Source organism: Phalacrocorax carbo, chromosome 24 (genome assembly GCF_963921805.1).
Source record: "Phalacrocorax carbo chromosome 24, bPhaCar2.1, whole genome shotgun sequence".
In the NCBI taxonomy this organism is placed as follows: Eukaryota; Metazoa; Chordata; class Aves; order Suliformes; family Phalacrocoracidae; genus Phalacrocorax; species Phalacrocorax carbo.
Window position 1 is genome coordinate 7,819,509 of NC_087536.1, and position 26,081 is coordinate 7,845,589.

Below are 26,081 nucleotides of genomic sequence, written 5' to 3' on the forward strand. Positions count from 1 at the left end.
GTACACAGGAAAATTTAATAAAATCTTTTTTTTCAGTCCTGTTGCTATTTCCTTTCTTGTTATTTCAATAGCCATGAACAGAAACACATAACCTGCTCCTGCTGTTAAGATCTAGAATATTCAAGTATCTAACTTAACACATCAGTGTGTTCCCAGCTCTGCAACTACATGTACTACTGGGAATGCAGTATCTACCAAAACAATATTCACGGTACAGCTACCTGCTTATCATCATAAGTGCAGAAGACTTAAAGAAAAACCTCAAATTATTTATTAGAAGAAAAAAACAAATAGAAAAGATAATATTTTTAAATTACTTACACAACCTCTATTTCCCCTGTCTCTCTGATAGTAACTGTATAATTTATGGGAACTAAAAATAAAGGAGCTAAATGCTCTGCTTTTGAAGAAAACAAACATTTTGTCAGTTCATGAAGATTTTCTCTCAAAAGATTGTCACTCACACAATTAAAAACCCAAATACTCCCACTGTTCTTGCATTATCATATGAACCACCTGGACTGCAAAGCTATTAATAAATGAGACCACGTTTCATGCAGGAGGTCAGAAACTAATGTGAAGAGAACCAGTGAATTACCTATATGCACATTTTTGATTGCTTAATTAAACAGCTATACCCAGGACAATGGTTTAGGGTTTGAAAGGCTAACATTCAAAATTAACATTTTTCTAAGTTTCCAAGTGGGACTGGTGTAGGCAGAAGTCACCTCAGAATCTAACCCTAGGCATACACATTTTACAGAGCTCTTATTTAGATAAAAAAGAACAGTAATCTCCTAATAAAATATTTAATCCAAGAGCTCCAAATAAAGCCATCAGTAACTCATTCATGTTTCCTTCTATTCTTACTCAGAAGATAAACAGAATATTTCAGTAGTCTGCTAAATAAGGTCTTAGGGCTTACTACCTGCATATGATCCACAACCACCTAACTCTTTTTTTCCCCCCCATCAGTTTATGGATTTATTCCTTAGGCTTTGCCTTTCATGTTAGACTACCTACTAGGACAGAAACTCGATAAGAGAGTCAATTTATCTTACTTCAACTCAAAAGCTAGGTTTAATAAGAACAAACTCCCTAGTACTTAAGAAAAAAAAATTAAGACAATACTATTAAATAAGCACAATCTTGGATGCTGAATGCTTTTGCTATTTGTGAGGATTCTACAAGGAAAGGAAAGCAGAACCTCTGCATTTTTGGTAACTGATACAAGGTTGCACGCAACACAAGAATTTCACACCTTGGTAGAACAAACCACCAAAAGAGCAGTTTATGAAGACAGCTCTTTATAACTATGATAATCTGCAGTCAAGCACTTCCTGCACTGTAGTTTCAAAGGAATCACTATCATCACCCAGTACAATAGGTCAATAACAATTATAACAGGGATCTGACAAGTCTTAAGGAAAACGGAGTAACATGGACCTGCAACGAGTCCTCCACCCATGCCTTCCTTGCAGCAACAAACCCATCCTGCAAACGAAAGCCAACACACGTGTAGAGACCCAGCTCCCATCCAGCTGTTAACAGACCACAGTCATTAGAAGAAAGCCCTCTATAGCAGACTCCTGCTGCAGCCTCTATGCTAGCTGCAGAGAGCTCTGAACAACTTTCTTCTTGACCATTTAATACGCAGTATCTTTTCCTCAGCTCACTCAAAAGCCTTTGGTACGTCACTCTGTATTTCCATTTTCTTTGGTGAGGCAGTTAGCTCAACGTACACGCAGAGTCCCTGTATCAGCTGTATCACAACTCTGGTCAACCCTTTCCTCACCAAAACCAACCAACCAGCCACCTTAAATTTAAAATATTTAATCTACAAGTATTTTCCCCACATGGAGGGGGGAATATCTCTCCAAAACTTGCTCCTTCTTCTAAGCAGATGTTTGGAGATTAATATTTTCTCTATTCTGGGTATATTTCCACACATTTCATTTTAGATCTTCAGTTATTTTTCTAAAACATAATTATGGTCACAAGCTGTACTCTCATGTGCAATTTGCTCAACCCTGTATTAAAGTTTGAAATAAGCAGCGTGTTGTACTTGCACTTCAATAAGAGAGTTAACTGCACTTCATCTTAGTCCACTTTATCACACACACAGTGTAGTTTGGACTTACCACAATTCATTGTTCATTAACTCTGTTGGTACAAGACTATATTTAGTACAGTGGAATTAAATCAGCCTATGACAGAATCATAGGTAAATAAACAGAAGTCAGAAACTGGAGAGGTTTAAAAGTACAGTTACATTTAGTGAAGGACTGTTCAGGGAAGTCAGGGCATAAAGTCAATTGACCTCTTTGGCTTCAGAAGGAGTTAAGTCATAAGACCATTCAAGTTATTGAAATGTACAGGTAGAAAGATACACACACATTAAACACATATATATGTGCATATACACACATGCAGTAATGCCCTATCCTGCTCCATAAGTTCAATTATCTAGAAGAAGGATGTTTTAATTAGCTAGAGGCCCTATGTACACCATGTTGCTAGCAGAGTCCCATATTTTATTTTTTAACAGTCCACACTTTTTACCAGCTATTTAACAGCTCCATCTTCTGATACAACTAAATTCACAGCCCTCAAGGGTTTTTAGATGCCCACTTTAACCTCTGCCACTCTTATGCACGCTTTTATATTATCCTTCAGCTCTCTTGAGATCAGTTTCCCATTACTCTCAAGCAGCAGAAACCAAGCACATTAGCTTCCATGACAGACTGACTCATCTGGAGTCTGTATTTCTTGTTGCTGGGATGGGGTGAGGTTTGTTTAAATCTTGTTTACAGATTTGGTACAGACACTGAAAATTTAACTTTACCTGCAGTGCTTGTTCCTGAATATCTCTAAACAACTCCATGTCTTTTTCAGTTAAGACATCCTGGCTCCCAAAAAAACGCTCCTCATTTTCCTGTTTTCCATCCCAGCCATCTTGATTGTCTGTAAATAAGAGAAAATTGTCTTCACTTACATTTACAAGGGAGTACTTGCTTTTTAGTGCAGCGACAAGCACCTTCTGGTTGTATTCACACACTGTGCTGAGGTTTTTGATGGGATTTTTCTATTCAGATTTGGGACCACAAAGGAAGAACCAGTTCTGGATTTGTGATCATGTAAGAAGTACTGTCATATATTTAACCAGGTCCAAAATTCACCACTTAGACATTCATAGTATCATGAAGGCATCTGTAACAATGAGACAGCTTTGGATAAACGGCTTACTGCTATGCCTGTTTCTCACAAACAAGGATCACAACTATTTGAGTGCTGTATCTGGTGCAACCAAAACCAGGACTTCTAGGTTCATCACCCAAGAAACACCCCTTCCACAAAAAAAGCAAGCAAAACCCAAAAGACACTCTACCTCACCCCCAAAACATAAAGATACGTTGTTGTTCTAGCACCAACCAGGCTAATGCACATAACTATTCCAAAGCAGTACAGTTTGTGTGTTACTGTGGAGTACTTTACATCGCTCGCTTAGGAACAATTCAAGCTATGAAACTGTTCAACAAGACTGTTTCAACAAAATCTGATACAGAGATCAAATCAAGGTCTAGTCATAGATTAAAGTCTTAAGCTAGAAAAGAAAACAAGGAAAGTAGAACTGTGTTCAAAAGAAGGGATGCTCTCCAGCAAAAAGGCGCCAAGCTGCACAAAGCAGGCTCCTCTCTGGCTGAGAAAAATCAAGAAATATTTGCATACAAGCCTATACCATAGACTGGAAACTCATGGGTCTGTCAGACTGGTTTTAATTATCTGTTTCCCATCTCATACTTCTACCTTGCTGTTATTTTTGTTAACCACTCCCTACGTTACTGCTTTCAAATGTGACATTATTTAGCACCTTTCCTACGGCTATGTGCAAGCCCCTCATTACCAAAGGGAATTTTACCTCACAGCAATCATTTAATTGCTTATCACACCTTGCCATCATATATAAAGAGGCAAAGGTCTCTAGGATCGCTTCCTTTTTCCAACAGGTATTCCACCTCAGAGCACCAAACATCACTGCATTTGAGTGTTAACTTTCAGCTCAACGTTTCCAGCCTCTAACAATTCTGTTCACTTCAACATCCTAGCCTTTGAACATTTTCTTGGTGTACAGGATACTTACATTGGCAGGGTGAAAAATCTTTACCTGTGGGCCATTCTGAAGTGCTAGATTTCCTGGTACCCTTTTTCCTGATCCTATACTGCTGAGAGTAGTCTACCACTTCCCCTCGAGCTTTTCGTCCATCAGGGGAGGGAGTGAAGAATTTAGTAAGGCCATCTATAAGCCCTTTGGTTTTCTTGTTAAACTTCAAGGTGGTGCTGCCATCTCTGCAGAAGTCCAAGATGTCTGTCTGCTCCAGGTATCCTCCTTCTGATGATGCTGACTGGCTAGACAGAGCGATCTTACGCTTCCGACCCCGACCAGGGCCAGTTCGAACTTTGCTGAAAGGGCCTTTTGATCTAAAGAATGAGAAGGGAAAAGGTATGGTCAGAAGATTTGGAAAAGTGGTTTGTTCTGGGTTGCACAGTGGACCACCGTCTTCCCTGCTTATTTATCAATCACAGAGAAGTTAAATGTGAACTAAGAATTTAATAATAAAGGAGTTGTCAAGAGCCTGTGTACCCTAGAGGAGCCAGGATTCTAAATATCTCAGTAGAAGTACTGTACTATTACTCCAAACTGAATATTATGTGCAATTAATTTGAGTATAAACAAGATTTTCACCAAACTTAATATTTAATTTTAAAATCAGTAGCCAGAATTAATACATTGTACAGAAGGTTTCAACTTACGCAGTCATTGAACATCTACACTTGTCAACGTTTTTGTACTGATAGGAATTTGTCATAAGGATTACACCGAGAGTTAACGCATGCAGGACATACGCATTAGCTAAGAACATACACCACTGATGGTCAGCTTAGCAGAAAGCAGCACTGATCTCCAAGCATCTGCTGTCTTTCAGGCTGAAAATTTTAAAACTCTATTGAGATAACCAAGTATTTAACATTTCTCAAAGTGACTGCCCTAGACTGTGCTGTTTCAGGAAGCTGACTGTTTTTAGCTACAATCTTTGCAGCTACAGAGGATAGAAATAGGCTGCTTTTTCCTACAAAAAACCAAACCAAGGATCTGTGCATATTTCTGTGGATATATTTTTCAAGTGAAATGATGGAACAAAGGCAAAAGAAATTGTGAATAAATCACGATAAAAAATTGAGACAAAACAGCAATAGCAGATAGCTAGCTTTCTTTTTGCCCCTCTGAATTATATCAGGGGTTCCCCGAAGTGAAGGTATTACACAGACCAAAAAGATTAGGATATTTAAGGGAGACATTCCCTCCACATTTTTATAAGCATTGAGCTTTGTAAGGTTTTTTCCAGAACATACTTTGGTGCTATTGGTTAGAATCAAGTGTCAGTTCAACCTTTTTTTTAAGTTCATCTGATGCCCAAAATGGAAGTTCTTGTCACATCCTTCTTCATTGTTTTGTCCCCTGCACAGTTAATTGTGCCGTATCACAACAAGCACTGCACAGCAATCTTAATTCAAGGAAATTGCTCTGGCTGAACAGTTACCCAAATAATTCCTGCCCACCCAAATCCGATTCCCTGACGACCAGCTGCCCCACAACCACCATGACATGGCCACACAATCTGTCCCAGCACAATAGAGTGCCCCACTAATGCAGAAACATGAGGAATGGAAGCAGCAAGGGGCCAAGTATTTTCTGGCAGCAGTGTCAGATTAAATATATGTCAAACAACAACCTCACATACTTTATTGCAGATTACTTAGTTTCTCTAAGCATCAGAAAGGGTTCTTGAGAAATGCAAAGCAAAATAGTTATGCTGGAAGAAGCAGCCACCCAGCAAAATAGACTCGACACAAACAGCAAAATTCATCTATGACTATACGGAATAGTTCAAAACTAAATAGTAAGTTAATACGAAGAGTCAAAAATCTAGGCAAAAGGAAGCACTGAGATTACTTCTAGTCTTTCACAGCACTCTTCAGAATTTCTGTATTAAAGAGTAATGAAAAGCCATCCATTGTAAAAGAAAAACTTCTCACAGAGTAGACCAGACACTTCAGAAATATCCACTGCCCTACAGAATCTCACACCTTACTCCTCCTCATAGAGAGACTTACGTTGTATTTTGATTCTTTAACCTGTTTTTGGGACGTCCGATTGGGTTAGCATAGCGTCGTTTTATCTGTGCTGCCTTCTTGTGTAAAAGTTTCCTTCCTTTCTTCCGTGGCCGACATATTTGACATATCCACATACCTATAAAGACACAAATCCTCATCACTGAATGCAAGGGACAGCTATATAGGACAAGAAGGGCAGGTCACAGGCCCTCCAACAGAAAGGGTAGGAACAGTACCAAAGGCCCCAATTATCACATTTACGTGTAAGAAAAATTATGTGTATATTCCAGCAATCTAAACTCAAGTCCATTTCATTTCCCACCCCTCTCCCCCAGATATTCTTCCCACAACCATACAGGAAGTCTAATTTGCAGCATGTTATCAGAAAAACGTAAAAAAGTAACACATTTCATTATCCAACATCATGCCTACAACTATACCACTTCTAACTATCTTCTATAGGTAAATTTTCCTTTAACTCTTAAGGAAGAATCTTCCATAGATAACCTGCCTTCTGGTGGAAAAGAGAAGTTTGGTTGTACTCCAGGATTCTCTATCGTCCAAACAGATGTGACTTCAAAAACTTAGAAGCCCATCTCTTTCTTTTGTACAAGATCATTTAGAAGATCATTTCATCAATGATCAACGGAAACAGATCATTTTAGTCTGCAAGGATCACTTCTATTCCCTCGAACCTCAAAGATTAACACAGGAAGTTCCACGTCAACATGAGAAAACCCCCTTCCCTGTGCGGGTGCCAGAGCAGTGGCACAGGCTGCCCAGAGAGGCTGTGGGGTCCCTTCCCTGGAGACATTCACCCCCCGCCTGGACGCGGTCCTGTGCCCCTGCTCTGGGGGTGCCTGCTCCAGCAGGGGGTTGGATGGGGTGATCTCCAGAGGGCCCTTCCAACCCCCGCCAGTCTGGGATTCTGTGATTTTTTTCAAAACCCTTCACAGACAGTAATGTACAGGAAGCAGGAGACAGTGGAAAATCCCGATGTGAAGCTCTGACCCATCTCTAGTTTCTAATACCTGAAAAGCAATGCTGTAAAGAACAAACTAAATGTAGCTAAAAGAGGACCAAATATGTGGAAGCACTTTCTACCCACTGATCTCTTCCAACACCATCTTAAATTACCTTTTTAATCACAAAGTCCTCACCTTTTGGCATCCTGGTAAGAGGGGGGTCACAGCACTCCATGTGAAAGCCACGGTCACATGAATCACAAAATAGCATGTTATCCTGTTGAAGACAGATAAAGTTAATCTCTCTTTAGATGTGCATCAGCACCAATTTGTCACCGTCTCAGAGAACATGCACATAGTTTTCAACTACAGACATATCATGGTATTTCACAGGTCTCAAAGACTACCAGACTCAAATGAAAGCTGCAAGTATTTGACTATGGAACAATTTTATTTTGTAGGTTAACAGAACGATCACATGACTGATATCCTCTTCATTCAGTCCATATTCCACTGTACTCACAGCATTTTTGCCCTGATCTCGACAGGAACTGCATGTTTTGCACTCAATACACTGCCATCGCAAAGCTTTCACTCGAACTGTCAACTCCGGAGAGAACTTCAAACAGGACGGATGACCTACAGAAAAAGGAGAAAATTACACCAGTATAATCATTCCACTGCTGTTAATGCTCACAGATAGCTCACAGAGAGATTACGTTATCAATTACATATTACCATGCAGAATTTTGGTTATCCAGATACTTCTATTTTTAGGTGCTTCTATTCTTATCTACTTATAACACAAAAACAATACCCTAGATAGCAAGCGGCGGGCCCACATACAAAAGAACACCAAGATAATTTTTCATAACTGAATTGAGAAACCTGATAAAACTGGTCATCATTACCACATTTCTAAAGAAACCTCCAGTAGCCAAATGAACTATTTCCATTAGGTTAACTTAACTGTCTCCCCTCTGGGAGCCTGAGCTTCAGCTGAACTGCATTCCATGCCACAGATGCATACTTCTCATATGTATGGGTCAGGAGTAGTCACTATACTAGATTTCTCTGTCTCAAGTGGCAAGGTTATTTATAGATGCATACTCCTCATATGTATGAGTCAGTAGCAGTCAGTACACCAAGCTCTTCTGTCTCAAGTGGACGGGTTATTACTAGCAGCACTGTAAACGGTCACCTACCACTGTTGCCACAGTCAGCACAAGAGATGAGCTCTTCAGGTTTCTTCTCCCGATTTTGCTCTTTTGTACCAAGGCAGAAACTGCAGATTGGAATTGGTTCAGCAACCGGCTGTGAGGAAACCAGACAATAAAAGCACTGAGTATATCAAGGGAACAAATCTTAATACACAAAATCACACAGACATTTATATCACACATAAACAGTACGCAATACGTGCTGTCTCTCACAGTTTTTAGTGGTCCTCACCATACAATGCTGCATTAACTGTAACCTGAATAGAAGTCAGATCTCCAAAGACAAGAGACAATCCCAGGTACAAAGAAAAAGAGAATGGAATTCCAGGGCTAGGGGGAACCTGGAAAAACAAGCTGGGGAAAAGGGCTACACATTAATAAATAATTGAATGCAAAGTTAGAAGAAGTTGGTGCCTTAATTTGTCAACAAATGAATGAGCTATGAGGTGATGCAGGGGTGGAAAAAGGGCACAGAACACAGGGGCCTTAGAAATTCCCAACAGCTATCCAGAAAGCAGTAGTGCAATCGTCAAAAGTATTTGCAATACTTTACCTGGAAAAAAACGTACTATAGAACAAGTAAGCAACTGTACAATTATTAACATGGTTATGAAAATGAAAATAAAAGGAAGTTCTCTTGTAAGAAGTTATATGAGTATGCTGTTTAGCACTCAAAAGCAGCACACAAAAAGGTTTGCTGTCTTTGAAAAAATTCAGGGGAGTGTTAAACATTATGTAGGGGAAAAGATGTATTCAAGATGAGGCACAACACTAGAAAATAACAAATAGATATTAACTAGTCAACAATACATCTGGCCTCGAATAAGCAGGAAGCTCTTAAACCAAAGGTCTGACATTCTACAAGAGCCTCAAAGAAGTAACAAGTGCAATAACTGATTGTTTTAAAGTGGCACTTGATCAACTAATGAGAGGGAAAGAATAGCCTTATCTCCAGTAACATTAAGTGCTGGATTTCATAATCCAGCAAATTCTTCCTAATTTGATTCTGCACTTTCCAGAACAAGTCTGTGATTTATAGTTTTCAAAGCAAAGAATTAAGCAAAATTTAATTTAAATATATAACAAATACATGCTAAAATCACATTTAAAACACTGGAAACATGAAAAATGTTATATTATGGTAGATTTTGAGACACATTCTTTGGATAGCTGTATCATGTTACAGCTAATGATTTTACACATACCTTTTCCAGAGTATATTATGCAGCTACACATGTACATACTGTTAATTCTTGTATGGAAGCATATGCCAGAAGAACTTCAAAGAATCTTAATTCTGGCTAAGCCAGAGCAAAAGCTATATCCAGAATAACTTCTTGCAGAAATCAGGTTGGTTTATATTACAGTAATATAGAAACTGGAAGTTTCAACCTATATCTTTACTTCGGTGTACAGACCTAGTATACTTACAGACTGAGGCATGTTCCTTAAAACATCTGCTAGATGGAAACGATCAGAACACTTTAGGAAATCTGCTGCTTCAGAATTAAGCCACACAATTCAGAATGACTACTTGGGAATGAAAGCCCAACGTTCCTCACCCTGAACACAAGTATTTATCTTAGCCTTTGGGTAAATTCCAGACAACGTTGAAGTGTAAACTAATATGAAATCACCTGCCCACCAAACTATTTCAGTCTGAAACACACAGGTTTAGTTAATTGAAGGATTCCAGTTTCTGCTCCTTTTGAGAGAGGGAGAAAACAAGACAACTGTAGATAGTTATGCCAAGCATACAGATCATTAACATCCAAAGTGGGAGGGAGAAACTAGCATCTTCACTTCCACGAGACGTTAGGAAGCATTTTTCCAGCCTTATCACCACAGTAATGCTGGCTAGAATCAGCTATGTAGGGCATCCCCTATCCTCTGTTAACACAGAGCAGGGACTCACTGTACACTGAGGAATATTTACTACCTCTTGGAAAAAGTTATTATTAACTAATCTTCATCTTTCCTGTAAGAATAACAACTTGTTCTTTTTTTGCTATTTTATTCACATTTCAATACTACACAAAGTAGATAAGGACCATTATTCCCATTTTCAGATAAGAAAATGCTCAGAGAAAATTCCGTAAGTAATGTCAACAAGCAGATCAGCATGAGAACTAAAGAATGCAGTGATCCCTGTGTAGGCATCTGCTGGTCCTCTCTGGAAGAAATGCCGTGATCTTGATCCACCACAGACTTGCAGTAAAAAGGTTTAGAATCCTTTAGAATACAATTTGGCATGTTCATTCATCCTTTATACTTGGTCATGTATTAGCTCAGTCAGTTAAAATTAAAAAAAAAAAAAAACTAAAATGAAAAATTTACAGAACTCTAGATCTTCCTTTAAATAAAGCAAATGGTAACTTCCACAATATTACAAGTGTGGTTTTGCCAGAAATGGACTCAGTGAACATAATGTCACATCCCAGAGTCATTCTTTTTCCTCTGATTTCAGTCCGAGGTTATGATAAAGTTTCAGAGAATCTCAACTACATTGTACCAGTCTTTCAGGCAGAAAGTAAATAGGAACATCGATTCTTTCTAATAGTTAAATTTAATGTGACTGGACGTTCAACAGCATCGATTTCCCTGTATGTATCGCTAAACCTTACTGTCTGACACAAACAGTTTACTGATTTTTAACTGATAGTTAAGAGCCAATGTGACATTTAAGTTGCACTATCAAACGCTGAGGTTTACATCTGGTATTAAAAAAAATAAAAGCAATGAAGCAGAAAAAGGGTTAAGAATGACAACCAAACCATGACAAAACATTTATGTTACTCTACACAGTTTTGTCAGCTTTGAAGTTACCAATTCAAAGCAGAAATAATTAAGACTGCCAGAAATACAAAAAGAAGTCATGATTCAAAACCCCAGCACTTCCTTGCTCTGAATATAGAATAATCTCAGTGAGACCGTAATAGAACGGAACAAGCACAAAGTGTTGGTTTTCTTAATACAGAAGGGACAATATACTTTCAGAACTGAAATCTGCACAAAATTTCAATCTAAATTGCTTACATATCTCAAGAAAACATTTATGGCTTTCGTTCAAAGGGCTGTAAAATGATGAGATAATTCAGAGACTTGAAGTGAGCCTAAAATACCTAGTCTGCAAATCTGGATACATAGAATCAAACTCCTAAAGCTAAGTATTCAGAAATGCTGTTAACACGTAGTTACAATTAAACAACCAGAAGAATTTAATTTTCCACCGTATTTGTAATCACGGTAGCACCTGGAGAGACTACTTATTGATCGAGAAGGGCCGTACCCCCACATCATCAGACAAAGAAACCAGGCAAATCATATCTGCGATCACAGAGGAAGCACTGATGTTACCACCATCCCTTACAGATCGCATCAAGAATCTGCTTGGTTTAACACCTGCAAGTGTAGTGAAATGGACTTAATTACGCGGTCATACCTTATTAACTGTATTACTGAACTGCAATATAACCACAGGTAAGACATCCAAACTTTTGGAACTACTGAAAGAGCACATAAATACCATTTGGTAATTATGTTTCTCTCTTTTTTTTTTTTTTCTTTTGAGAAATGAAGGAGAACAGCTTTACTACTTCTGAAGGAGTCATACGCTACAGCCCCTAACGAAGTGATGTAGTTTGAAAAACTGAATCCCTCACAAAGCATGATGTATAAAAGGCGATTTCTTCCCTCTGGTCAATGTCACAGGAGACACCATGGAATGAGAAAAAAAATCACGTGAAAGAAGAAAAGAAGATCGCAAGATTTTTGCCAGCAGTATTAGGTGTACGTGAAGGACACAGTAAGAATTAACAAATTATTATTGGGCAGCAAGTAAGAGAAATAAGGAGAACAGAACAACCTACAAGAAGGGGAAGAGAGAAACAAATGGCAAAAGGCTCCTTGCAGGGAGCAGATGATAAAATAGCATATTATGCAAAAAAGGAATAAATATTTCCTATCTATTTTTGCTTTCTATGTTTAAATAATACAGGCAAAGACAAGAAGAATATAAAACAGAAATTAATTATCAAGGTTATGATTAGGATTGTATGTCTAGCTCCAATATTCACATACTAGCAGGATGTGGAAATAATTGTCAAAGGACAGACAATAAAATTATTTAAGAATAGATGACCTACAGAAATGCATATACTCAAGAATGACTGAGAAATGAATTGGACACTAAATTTAGGTATTTATACATGGAAGAAATATAAACATATTTACATATTAATACAGAGCAACCTTTCTGACAAAGCAACAGCAGATGAACCAATTCCCAACAGTCAGATAGGCACAGTCTTAAACTATTACTTGACTTGCATATAGAAAATAAAGATAAAACAAGAGAAAACCATAGTCAGCAGATGTATAGATAATAAGAAGCTCTCCTAAATGTATTATGGGTAAAGAATCCTAAGCACAGCTTTTCTTACAAAACATCACATTACTGAAAACATAAGAAAGGCAGAAATATTCCACAAGTATTTCTTCTTTTTTTGAGAAAAAAGCTTCTGAGGTAATCCTGCCACATGATGGCAATGAGATGCCCTCCTTGGCAACCCTAAGTAGTTCCCATTCAAAAACCTCCCCAAAGTTACAGTTCATATGCCAACAGCTGATGCTACTAGCACTTCAAGCCTTTATGGTGCTTATTAAAGAGCTCTTTCTGTACACCTTTGAAACAAACAAGAACTAACAGCTTAAATACATCCTTTCTGCCCATACCTTCTTACCTAGTGGGAAGCCTTGTGGCACTGAACACTGCAGTCCTATATATTTATTAATCAAAGAACAATAGGAGAGTAAAAGGAATTAAAAAAAAGACTCATTAAATGTATGATGCAGAAATATTGTGCATATAAACCCATTGTATACTTCAAGCAATATTAACTACACCACACCAAAATTCACACGTTGGCCCAAACTTTCATTTAAATTATATGTCAGCCTCTACCATGAATACTGTTTGATATAGTCTTAGATGACACATGCCCACAAGTTTGAATCTCTAACCAAGTACATGCAATTCATTCACACAAGAACGGACATTTCACAAGCAACAGCAGACATTTCTGGATACAAGTGACACCGTTATCTATTTAAGTTATCAACCCCTTTAACATCAACTGCATATTCATATCTTGGTGGCCCCAACGCTGCGGTTAGTTTTTGCAGAAGTAATTTTAAAATATCAACTTGCTAAACTGCTTGCTAAACTGCATGCAGAGCACACTGGAATAGTTTTTGCGGAGCAGAATAACACTGAGGGCAATTTCACCCCTTTTGGCACAGAAAAGCCAGCAGCAACGAACAGTGATATCACATGCTACATTGTACAGGAACATAAGTGACATATCATTCAATGTAATTTCTGGAAGCAATCTGATCGAAGGTCTGACAGACATCCAAGCTCAGAAGAGACTGTAGATGGCTATGCCCCTTTGAACGATATTTAGAGCTACTGCCTTTCTCCTGATGGCAAAAACCAAGCAAACAACTGTTCAACAGTGCAGGCTACATTATCAGCACCAGTGAATGGTGTTGGGAACTCCACTCTGACTTTTTGATCCAAGAGACTACAGTATTTTTTTCCCCAGAAGTAAACCACACGGTTTGACCCAGTGTTTCTTTTTATTTGTCTCAGACCCATGACTTTTTTTTTCTTAAAATGCAATCCCCTGTAAGAAACTGCCATGGTTCCTGGAAATCAAAACCTAGGGGTTAAACTACTAATATAATCTGACATGCTTTACAGCAGTCTAGTACATTAATGAGGCAGTTTGCCTTTGGAGGGGGTATGGGGAGGAAGATTACCATACCAGATTTATAAAAGTGTCTTTTATAAACATATCTTTAGTCAATCAATGGATCGTTGTCAGAATGAAAACTTCCTGAGCTGCAGACCTATGTTTAATACATGAAACACCTGCTACTCTCCAAGCCTTTTGCTGAAGGTTTTACCACTACATCCTAAAAAACATGTCAGCTTCCTGCTCCTTTAATTTGCTCCCTCACCTTCCATGAGAAAGGCTAGTACGGGAAGAGACACAGCAGGGAGGGAAAAAAAAATGTACCTGGAACTTAAAGCAGAAGTCAAGTCTGGTTTTTGTTTTAAATAAGAAGTTACTATTTTACAGCATACAGTAAGCAACACGGCAGTCTCAGAGACACTCCCTGACAAAAGTCTGTCAGAGCATGAATTACATGATCTACTAATGGACGAGTTATATTTCCTTCGGAACAAGTGTTTACTCCAGGCAGCAGTACCCCAAAGTGTACTCACTCTTTTTCCTGGCCGGCAAGGACACCTCTGCTTTATCAACAATGATCTCCACTTGTCTTTGCTTTGATTTACTTGGTTGTGCAAAGGAAACAACATTTCCCTTTCTCAAATTCTGTTATTAGAGTTCAACTTCAGCACAGCAGTTACACTGAAACTGAACAACTCCAACGCTCTCATTGTCATTTCAGCTACTTTCATTCAGCTGTGTGTATGCACTACTACTGAGTATCACCCGATATGAGTAAGGGAAGATTATTTTTCTTTTATCTCTTTGACTTGAAGGCAAAACTTGAAGCAATTGTGCAATCCAGGGCAGCTGATCATTCTACTGAAATGTTTTAGAATTTGATTATAATGTAACAACAACATGACACTAAAGAGCAGCGAGCATGAAAAAACAGGTACAACCAAGTAAGCTTGTGTCTGATGTATTTCATCACACTGCTATCCTGCTTCACTAAGGAAAAGACTCAAAATTACTTTCCTAGTCCACACACTTTCACTTGCATTCTTTTCTTTTGCTCATGTCTGCATTGCATTTGTATTTGCAAGTCAATATCATTAAACTGCATTTAGCTATGCTTCTATTCACCTTGTACATGCTTCTATCCAACTTCACCTACGAAATCCTGATGTGGCTGCGGCAAAGTATGTGACACTAGCCAGAAGAAACCTAATTTGTAGGAAAAGGTGACTTACAAATAAAGTTAATTCAAGTAATCAAGAAACCAGACTTTAATGATACTCCCATGACTGCCATACAATGTTGCATCAGGGAGTCCTCTATACCACCGGTGAAACAGAGTTGGTGTAATATACTTTGTCCTTACATTAAAAAAGAAGCAGCACTACCACGGCCCCTGCAGACTTGTATACAAGTTACAGGGAATTAATTGTATTAGCAGTTCACATCTGAATTGTTTCAGATTCAATGATAGCTTCACATGATTACATACGCATTCCAGCCATGTGACTGAGGTAGTTACAAAATGCCTATATGACCATAATAGCTGCATATTCCTCGTGAAACTTTAGAAGACATGAATGATTAAAATTGTTATGGTTCTCCCTGTTTCTTCTTTTTCTCTACGTTCTTGACTAGCAAAGTTTAGCAATGAACTTCAATAGCTGTCTTGCAATTTTCTTCTTCTTGAATATAAATGCTTTTCTGTGAACAAGAGGAGCAGAAGGTATATACCATTTCACTGAAAAAAATTTCCCCAAACACAGCTGGCCTCCTCTAACAGTGGCTGTCCTATATCATTTGTGAAAACAACCTTGTGAAAGCAAAGCTGGAACATTCATGTAACTTTTCAGGGAAGAACTAAACTATTTCATGTATCCTCTGCAAGAAGTTCATGAGTAATTTAATCAAAGAGAATTTTATAGAACCTCTGTACAGTCAACAGTCTAAGATAGTCTTTCTTATCTCTTCCAGCCAGTATTTGTGCACACCCTGTTCATCCCCATAGTCCTTTAAATTTGGATGTCCACATGTAAACACTGTCCAGCTTTAGAATTACCAGATCAAAGAATATCCTTCACAGCTTCAATGTTTCCTGTATTTACCACTTCTGACAAACTGCAAACACTTAACATTTAAAAAACAAATTAGGTACAGTTTGGGGAACAAGGAATAAGATTCTACTAGAATTCAAACTGTTTTAGAATAGTTCATTAAATTAGAATAACTTTGAAAGTGGAGATCAGGATTACTCGTCCAAAGCTTCTGTGTGAGACTGTGATGCTAAGTATAGAGAGATTTCACTGCTGCTGTGTTTGTTCAGCAAAGAACATCCTGGCAAGTGAAAAACGCAAGCACACAATGAAAGATTCGTGAAAACAAGACTGAAAGCAGCCAGCTCAGTTTCATACTGCAAACTTTTGGCAGACATTCAACTCCTTCTGCTGTTTTTCTCACAAGCACATCTATCTGTGTGATGTCACCAGATTCAGCGAGGGAGGGAGCCAGAACAAATTGGACTGACAGTGTCTTACAGCCTGCCAGCCTCTCAGCACATGTTGTTACTATACAAAGGATGTGTAGAAACCAAATGTGCTCCACAGAATCACAGACTGTACCCCCTCCCAAAGGCGATTAGAGAGAAGTGCCTATGGAAAAAGTGGGAGGGGAAGAATTTTAAAACCTCAGTTTTGGCCAATCCATCTGCTTTGTAGTAATTTTAGTTTAGGAAAAGTGAAGTAGGGAACTCCTCAAAACTCAGAGCCAACTCTGTAGCCTGCACTGTCACAGTGGTCACTGTCAGTAACCTCAATGCACTTTACTTCCTGCAGACATTTTAATACCATCAGAGGCTCACTAGATACCAGGACTGTCTTTGCCCCATCATCACACATCTGCTTGTAGCAGTCATTGTGGTTGGAGTCGAGTAGGTGTAAAAATAAGGCCAGTCTAAAAGAAACACATAAACTCACACCAACTTTTTTTTTAAAAAAAACTTTGCTCTTCAAGACATCCTGCATGTGAACCCTCTGGAGAGGGAGAATCTACCACAAAACCATCCCCACTACAGTACATCTGTTTCTTAGCTAAAAAGTTATCATCCAGGAGCACTGATAGATGGCTTCTGAGAATTCATGCTAGGTAATGATTTTTTGCGTGTCTGTTTTTAAACAAGTGACAAACCATTACTCTTCACTTCAAATAGCCCATGCTGTTGCAAAGGTCTGCCTCAAATGCTGAAGCTACTGGAAAGAAGTAGATGAACCATAAAAGCCAGAGGGGAAGCACAACCTACACCATGTGAAGAAAATTATTTAAAACATGAGGAAACATGTTTCAGTGAGCAGGACATCACGGAGCTTGGATTCCATGCCTTTTGGATCAGTGGCTGGAGAAGAAAATTGCTTGAGTTCCAGACCTCAATAAAAATCAGAACTAATGTATTTTATATTACCAAAGTAATTTTACAAATAATGTTCTTTTGTTATATATAGGGAGAACAGCATAATTTGGGAAACACTATTCAGTAATACCAACTTCTGGCAGCAATGGGTTGGTTTTTTTACCTGGAGAATGACTAACCCTCCTTCTGAGTTGCCAAATCACAATTATGAACATTCTCTCCAGACGGTATGGTGAAAAAAAAAAAACCACATGAAGCAACCAAGAGTAAAACTAGAAATTCCTTAAAATACTCTTTGTGCACCAGAACACAATGCTAAATGTATTTTAATAGATACATGAAAAACTATTACAAAAACACATGCATGTATGATTCCCTGTGTCAATGGATATTTTGTCTCCAATTCACTTAGCTGAGTCTCACTTGAAAGAAAGAAGCGTATTTATGTGGCAGAATGATGGCCTGAAACATGAGGCTACATTAAAACAAATGTAAAGGAAAAAAGATTAAAAAAGCATACAGAAGAAACGACAAGCGTGAAATACATACATCTTCCTTAGAGAAACAGGGTCATTTAGAAAGAAAAATCAAAGGACATTCAAAATAAGTGCTGCTGGTTAAGGAAGGACTATTACAATAGAGAGAACATCCGAAATGCTGCTACAAGAGTAAAGTGAAGTGTGAAGGTTAATAGCTTAGATTCCAGTGCAGTATATACAGGCTGCATTCTATGCAGTGGTTATGACATTTGGAAACGTAAAAAAAAGGCAAAAAAGCAATGTGGATACTACTCGGGGCTGAGACGCAAACTGAAGAAATTGCCTTACTATGCACATGATAAGAACTTTACAGAATGCCAACTGGAAATATTTAGACAGTCAATTGTTAAATAACCTTCCCAGAGCTAACAAGTCCTCTTATAAGAGGATTAAAAAAATTCAAGATTTGTACGTCACAATCAGAATCACATGCCAAGACTTCCTGCCTGCAAACTGGGGAGGGTGGGGGGGTGTGGGAAGGGAAGGGAGGCTCAAATTTCTTTATTTGCAGTATAAACTCCCTTCATTTGACACTGATTCAGGAACCTGGCAGTTTAAGTTCCTGAAGTTTTCTTTACCCAAAGCTATATAGCCTGTAAGCCCTCTCCTATATTTTGTCCCAGCTTCCTAATTTTCAAGAAAATAAAGGATGCTGTCTTATGAGCAACAAATGTTTATATCACTCAATTTTAGATAATATTTCAAAGAACTCTCAGACTTCCACTGCTGCAAAAGCCAAGCACACCCCTCAATTCAGCAGCTAACTAAAATCATGACTCCTCTTATTGGAAACAGTTTGCATTCTGTGATACTTTCGTTTTCACAAGAAAATAAGGAACTTCAGTATTAACTTTGGTTCCTAACAAATTACTTTGGGGAGGAGACTTTTTAAACACCTAAGCAATTTCTGTGCATATAGGTAATTATTCCATCTTTAAACACTGTACGCTGCTTTACTTCAACATTAGCTGCATCCCTAAAAGAAGAGAAAATGCTTCAGTTAGAAAACAAACCTGATGAACAAAAACATTTAACAGAATGCAGGGGCCCACCGTAACAGAGGGGCCCACATCGTAACAGAGAAGGTACAAAAGGAACAGTGAATAAGAATATCGTGCATGTTAAAAATATCTGATACAAAGCTGCTATTTGCAGTTTACTCAGGATACCCACACAAGTGCAAGTATGGACCAAATCCTTTTTTTTTTTTTTTTTAAGATCTACCACCTTGAACAGGAAATCGGAGAAAAAAAGAAAACAAACACTCTGCATGTAATTCTTTGCTATCAAAATCCACTGCTCAATATAACACTCTTGTCAGTAAGATTTAACCAAGTCCCATGTTCTTGACCCACAGTTCTCATTCAGTGCTATTCTCCTTCCCCGCACCCCACAGACTGCACAAGCACAGAGCACTCCCACATGAGCAGCCCTATGCAGCAGGTGTTACAAAAACCTAAACAGGAGCAGATAAAACCTTTTCCAAACAGGTCTGCTGCTGAGAGGGACTGCCCACGGAAAGGTACCCTGAATTTGCAAAGCCGGGTGAAGCCTGTGCTGAAGTAAGGCAGTCAGTTGCTGTATTTTTACACATGTATATTAGAAAAAAAAAAACCACAAAAACAAAAAAACAAACCAAAACCAAGAAAAACAAAGCAAAACAAAGCAAAACAAAAACCATCCACAAAACACAGCAGCAGCACAAAGCGAGTGCATCTACTTTTTCCCTGATATCACTAAAGGTTTTGCATGCACCTTAATGATTAGCAGCTTCTGAAACTTAGTTGTTATAACACTAAGCAGCACAATTACCTTCTTTCCTTCCACACACACCTTCAAGGAATTCACTGAGTGCAGACAAGTTCAGATCTCCAGCACTCCAATCGAAACACCTCATCATTAAACATCCAGGACTGAGTCTCAAAGACTGACGAGAAACCTAATTCCTGGAAGAGGCTGTATATTGTTGAAGAATTTTGAGTTAAACCCCCACCCCCACATCTAAAAGCTGTATCCATGACCAATTTTTCTGAACTTTTAAGATTAGATGGGACAGTTTAACAGAGATGGGGAGAAATGCATAGAAATGGTGATTTCCTTTATAATTCAGAGCACCTTTAGTTTTGACATAATTTCCATTTTACACATGGATAAATGGAGGGAGAATGGTGACTCACCTTGCTGATAAAGATTTAAAAGCAAAGATTCCAGAAAAGGAAGAGCTTCATTCTCATATTTTTAATAACACTTGTGCAGGTACTACCTGTTTACCAAGATCCATAATTCATTCTACCCAATTTTCAGAAATAGTGTGAACTGATAAAGGTGTTCAGAATTAGAAGTTTTAGTAATTCATAGGGGTTCACAGAAACATGCTTGGAAGATCCAGTATTTTCAACCCAGAATTCATCGTTCCTGCATGGTTCCACAGGCTGGTTAACCGGCCTTCGAAAGTAACTCAGACCAAGCAAATATACTACCAATGCGATTCTGTTTGCTATGTGAGGGTCATTCTTTCTGGACACCCATCTCCCTCCTTTCTTTTCAATCTCACTACAAGTCCAGATTTACCACAATAGCAGGAATAATGGAAAGACTGCCAGATTCTTGGACAATGAAACAAGCAACGAGCTACAATTTCACACCCAATGCCTGAAGCAGAATTAGTAACTGTTCCAAGGAAATGTTCACATAGTCAGAAAAAATTGGTGAGGACAGAAAAATTAAGTCAGATTTACACAACAAAAAAAGAGAAAACCTAAGTAGGTGGAACAATGACTAACATGACTTATCACAACTCATTAGGATAAATTTAGTTTGAAACCCTTTAACAAGGCAAATAGGGTATCTACCCACCTACTCCACAGAGGACAGAGGTCAAAGAACTCACACATAGGATTCGTTTACCAGATTTTCTGTTGATTGCATATTTGTACTTGTTTTAAGAACATGGAACCTATCTTTCAACTAAATTGGCCTTCCTTCATTTAATATTTATACCTTTTTAACTGTTTTTCCCGCCACCACTATGACTTAAGATAAAATTGCTGGGAAACTAGGGGAAGGGCAGGGACAGAATTATCTGCCCTCATTCTCTCTGATGTTTCTTCCCTCGCTACATAACAAAGCTAACACTGGAATCAAGCTGTTGTTTATTTAGTAATGTTCTCTATAATCTACCCTCCTCCTTGTCTGACTATACTTTAAAGCTTTGTAGTAAATAAGGTTCCTTTATTAACCAATCACTTGATATGTGTTATTCTGTATCTGTCAATCTCCAAGACAGCCAACTAGTCTCCTCCTTTTTAACCAGCTAGCCTATGCTCAGCTTCTGCTGAAACTGTATCAGAGAATGCAGTTAAAAACGCTTCCTCCCCAGTAGTACTCTATTGACATAGGTACTCAACACAACATCTGATGTCTTCCCACAGTCACAAACTTTGCCTTTAAGTTACCGCTACTCCAGATATTGCCAGAGCCCCTCTTGGTATCATTCTGCACCATTTCACCCTAAATGCACAGCGTCGTAGCATCCATTCATAGCTGCCCATGACAGTAACATTTCTGACATCCTACATTTGCTCTATTGCTAAGAGCTACTTCACCTGTTCACTAATCACGTGAATCAAGTTCAAAATAATTTTTTAGCACTTGAATTTCCAGAGTTACATAGAGTACAGATGGAGGCCATCTGTTATCAACCACAATTTTTTTTTAGACAGAACTACAGCCTTCTCTTCCACAGAACCAGCTGGAAGAGAGTGAATCCTAATCCTCCTCCAGCTGGGAGCCGAAGCTTGAAGAGCGCCCTTGGAGAGCAAGGGTGAGCTCTCAAAATGTAATTACAATGCTCTGGTTGCACATCATTTACGTACTCCACCCAAAACAAACCAATCCACAAACAACTTCCTTACCAGTAATGGGACAGTCCTTTGCTTTAAGACATGGAATTAACAGTTATTAACCTAAACCAGGCACAATATAGCAATAGCTATTGTATGCTTAAAGGCCTTCAAAACAACTACGATGCCGTCAAAGCATATGAACTTTCTAAAAAGATACAAGAAGTTTGGCTTCATGTGATAAACACGAGTGCACACTGGGATCTAGCACTATTATTTGCAAGAGGGAAGGCCTAAAGGATGCTGCATGTATAATAAGCCATAGATTAAGTGACTGATAAGTACCAACAGATATAAATAGCAACACAAAACTAGGAAACAGACATGACATAAGGAACACGTGTGACAGCAGCACAGGGAATCTGCTTTAAATATTCTTCCTATTTTACAGCCACAGAGGTTTCCCTCTTTTTTTCAGGAAGCACTTTCAGAATTTTGTTTTTATACTCTCAGCAGTACTACAGGACAATATTAAGAGATTTACTTAAAGGCTGCTAAGCCATACCCGTTTTAACTGACACAAAAGACAGCTTCAAGGAGAGTGCAAATGGAGATCAATTAATACCATCTGTATTTTCCTTTTAATTGCAGAAGAAACAGTCCTACTATTGTCCTGAGATCAAATTTCAAATGCTCTGGAAACATCCAAAATGTACCTCAATTATTTCACCTTCTCCTTCAGTTAGCCTATGTGTTAACATACAATTTTCTTTTAGTAATAACACTTTTACAAAAATTCTTACAGCCTTTTAACCTGTATTCTGTGGCAAGTGTCAACAAAACAAAAGCAGAGCAAGATGTCTTTAGAGCTTCCAGCCTTAAGACCTGTATCTTAGTAGAGCTTAGCTCCTCATAACAGTACACCAGGCAAGAGCTCTCTGCTCTTAAACAGTACCAAATATTACTGTATTGTAGTAATCTTGTAGTAGTGCAGCAATTCTTGCATTGTAGTAACATTATAATTACAGCATATATCATATATATAAAGTAATAAAATAACTATATTAAACAGTACTTATTAATTTTAGTCGTACTGCAAAAAAAAATCAGGCACGGACCACACAAATGGTAAATGTACTTCCTATTTGCTAAATACATTATTACTATTTTTGTTGACAGTGAATGGATAAACAGAACATGCAGGGTAGTGAAACAATAGACTTTAGCATTCTGGGAATAACAGCTTTAGCATTTATCAAAAACTGCTGATTAAGAAGGTAACACAGTTTGCTTGCACTTTTATACAGGTACGACATTCTGATCTCCCACATCCTCACACATTTTTGACTAAAGCTCATATTCAAGCTGTGGCTAGGTTCTTCCTTCTAGTTTGACCACCATGCTACACAATTTTAAAAACACACTAAATGATTCCAAAGGAAGACAGACCCTGCAGTAAGTGCTACCATAATACACAGTCATAATTTTTGTAGTCCCCAGATTATTAATGCATTAGTTTTGTAATGACTAAAAGACATGATTAAAATTTTCAGCATGTAGCTAATATACCATGACCTTTGTTACACAGGTAGTATTATCTTGTGCTCTCCACCTCATGAGTGTTGTCTTATTTCATATTAAATGCCAACTTTCTAAAACAAGATGCTTTTCAGTTACACTTTTGTAGAGTGCCAATACAATATGCCTTGAACTACTAGGTACCATAGCCCTAGAAATAAAGGCTACTGTACCAATGAGAAGTGTTCAGGAAGACAACCCAGGGCTTTCAAGACCAACAGAGGTTCAGTGAGCTCTTCTGCTTCAACAAAACAGAAAGGGAAAGAAAAAAACAAAAGAAGAAAAAAAGGCAGCAAAATTATCTATTTCAAAGTTTCTGGATCAAAATAGACTCTTAAAGTATCACAATCTGCAATTATTTCTAAAGGATGTAGCACACAACTGCATAAGAAGTTTCTCACAATTAAATATATAATATGCATTTGATAGCCATACATAAGCATCAGATACTCGTTACTTTTCAGGCTTCAAGTGCACAAGGACCATATTTCAAACTAAGTGCCTGTAAGAGAGAGAAATCAGTCTCTCTTCTCTGGCAAATGCAATGCACCTTTTGTGCCAAAAAGTAAACAAAGAAATAAAGGTATCAGTGGTACAGATAAACCAAAGGTATAGCAGGTTGCATGGCCAACTCAATAGCATGCAACCAAGGCCTCTGATGATGTGCCAGTTCACAACAGAGATGATTAAAGAGGCTACCGCCCTGCATCGCCCTCTCTGCCCCTTCATCAGCAATTCTCTCCCTCCAGCAGCAGCTGAATTTCACAACACAGAACATTAACTTGAACTAACAATTTAATTTAATAGTAATGAACTGAGCTACAAACGGCAGCAGTTGAGGAGCAAAACATTACTTGCTTTATCTTTGCAATGGCTATGGTAACCTCTGGCAGAGACGCAAGGTGCCAGTACGAATAAGATTAACTTCCTAAATCATCTCTATAGCACCTGCCCCAATTATGAACAACAACAAAAAAACCACCTGAACCAAAACTAAAAACCCAATCAAGTGGTGGTGCAACATCCCAGAAAATTTCATCAAGATACTCTAAGTTTTTTCTGCATACTCATGTCAAACCTTATTCCCAAAGACATCTCAATAGCCAGTATATGTTAAAACAATATCATTGTTTATTCTGTTTAGCTTTACAAAGATGACAAAAAAATTCTGCCCTCAGCTATCTAAAGATGCGTGGCATTCATTTAAAGGTAAGTTATGGTTTCCAAAGCAGTGCCGAAACAATATTCTCTCCCACCTCAGAAAAAGCATTTTTAAAAATCATAATTAGTAGAAAGTTTCAAGAAATAAAACTGTTCCTCTGAACAAATACTAACATACAGCAATTTTTCCTCAAGGAAAAAATACTTTCAAAAGTAAAAATCCAGGTTCAGTCTTCAAGTGTACTAATTACACATGAAACAGAAGTGACAGCTATACTTTACAGAAATCTTTCATGCATATTTAATCAGGGCTTTACTGTAGAAATTGTACTTTAACAGTGGGATTACTTATTTTAGAGTCTAGCTTGCACAGTATTGCTCATTCCCTACCGATGTCACTGATGGATGGTGGACTCAGCACCGAATGTTCTTTGCTCCATGCTTATCACCTCTTTGGGTGACCTAATGTGGGAGGCCTGACATCTACACTTCCTCACTTCCAGCTACGTTGAAGATATAGTGCTTGCCTGATACTTACCCAAGAGGCAGCAACTCAGCTGTCATTACAATTTCAGTATGAACTCCCTTTACTTTTACATATTGAAGCGATTTATCACCCCCCCATCCCCTTCCTTCTTTCCACAACAGGGGCAGGTATTGTGAATCTTACCAGTCTATCACCTATCATCGAAACACCAAAGTCAAGTCCAGCATTTACTCCAAAACACTACAAGGAATGCAAAAATAGCTCTTAACTGCAATTCCCATTTTAGCTTCTAAACTAGAGGAAACTGAAAAGAAAGAAAAGGCCACTTCCCTAAAGCCTACACTAGTGAAGGCACACATAGCACTTAAAACTGAAATTAAAGACAGCTTTTCTTTTGTCAGCCATTGTCACTAACAGATAAGCAAATTTCAGCACTGAGCTCTGCCCATCAGCAGGGTTGTTTTTTTTTTCTGTTGCTTGTTTTCATCCAAGTAGTGCTTTTAGGCCAGGGATTTCAAAACCATAATGTCAGCAGCATGTCATTACTACCTGGTAAACCATGATAATTTGCCAGGGTTTTTTTGCCCTTGAATGCTAGAATGTGGTATTCACAGAACACTGAGATAAAAAATAAGACCTGGAAAAGAGCAAATAATATTTACTAAATAAAGTTTCTGTATTTTGTTTAAAAACTATAAGCTTCAACTTTCATAGACCTCCTTCAAGGTACTCTGTTTCATAATGCACAGGAAAATACCCAGAACTGAATGTTCACTTCTAGACAGATAAACAGAGTGACACTACTATCAGAGACAGGCAAGCACTTGCAGCTGAGTGGAAGCTACATTTCAACAAATGAAAGGAAGACATATTACACCTTTAAGATTCATAAATTTGGATCATATGATATATGGAGAGTTCTTACATGGATGTTAAAGACCAAACAGTGCAAAGAG

General features: G+C 38.2%; 1 protein-coding gene across 2 annotated transcripts in view; it reads right to left on the reverse strand.

Moving 5' to 3' along the window:
* KAT6A (lysine acetyltransferase 6A) overlaps window positions 1–26,081 on the reverse strand; it is a 51,830-nt gene that overhangs the window by 20,301 nt on the left and 5,448 nt on the right. Inside the window, exons 4-10 of one of the 2 annotated variants that reach the window (XM_064472694.1) lie at window positions 8,345–8,453; window positions 7,663–7,778; window positions 7,335–7,416; window positions 6,175–6,310; window positions 4,166–4,479; window positions 2,846–2,964; window positions 1,447–1,494 (exon numbers count right to left, since the gene is read on the reverse strand). In XM_064472694.1, the coding sequence (XP_064328764.1) occupies window positions 1,447–1,494; window positions 2,846–2,964; window positions 4,166–4,479; window positions 6,175–6,310; window positions 7,335–7,416; window positions 7,663–7,778; window positions 8,345–8,453 (924 nt within the window). The remainder of the gene's footprint in view (window positions 1–1,446; window positions 1,495–2,845; window positions 2,965–4,165; window positions 4,480–6,174; window positions 6,311–7,334; window positions 7,417–7,662; window positions 7,779–8,344; window positions 8,454–26,081) is intronic. The other variant, XM_064472695.1, reaches the window with a different exon arrangement.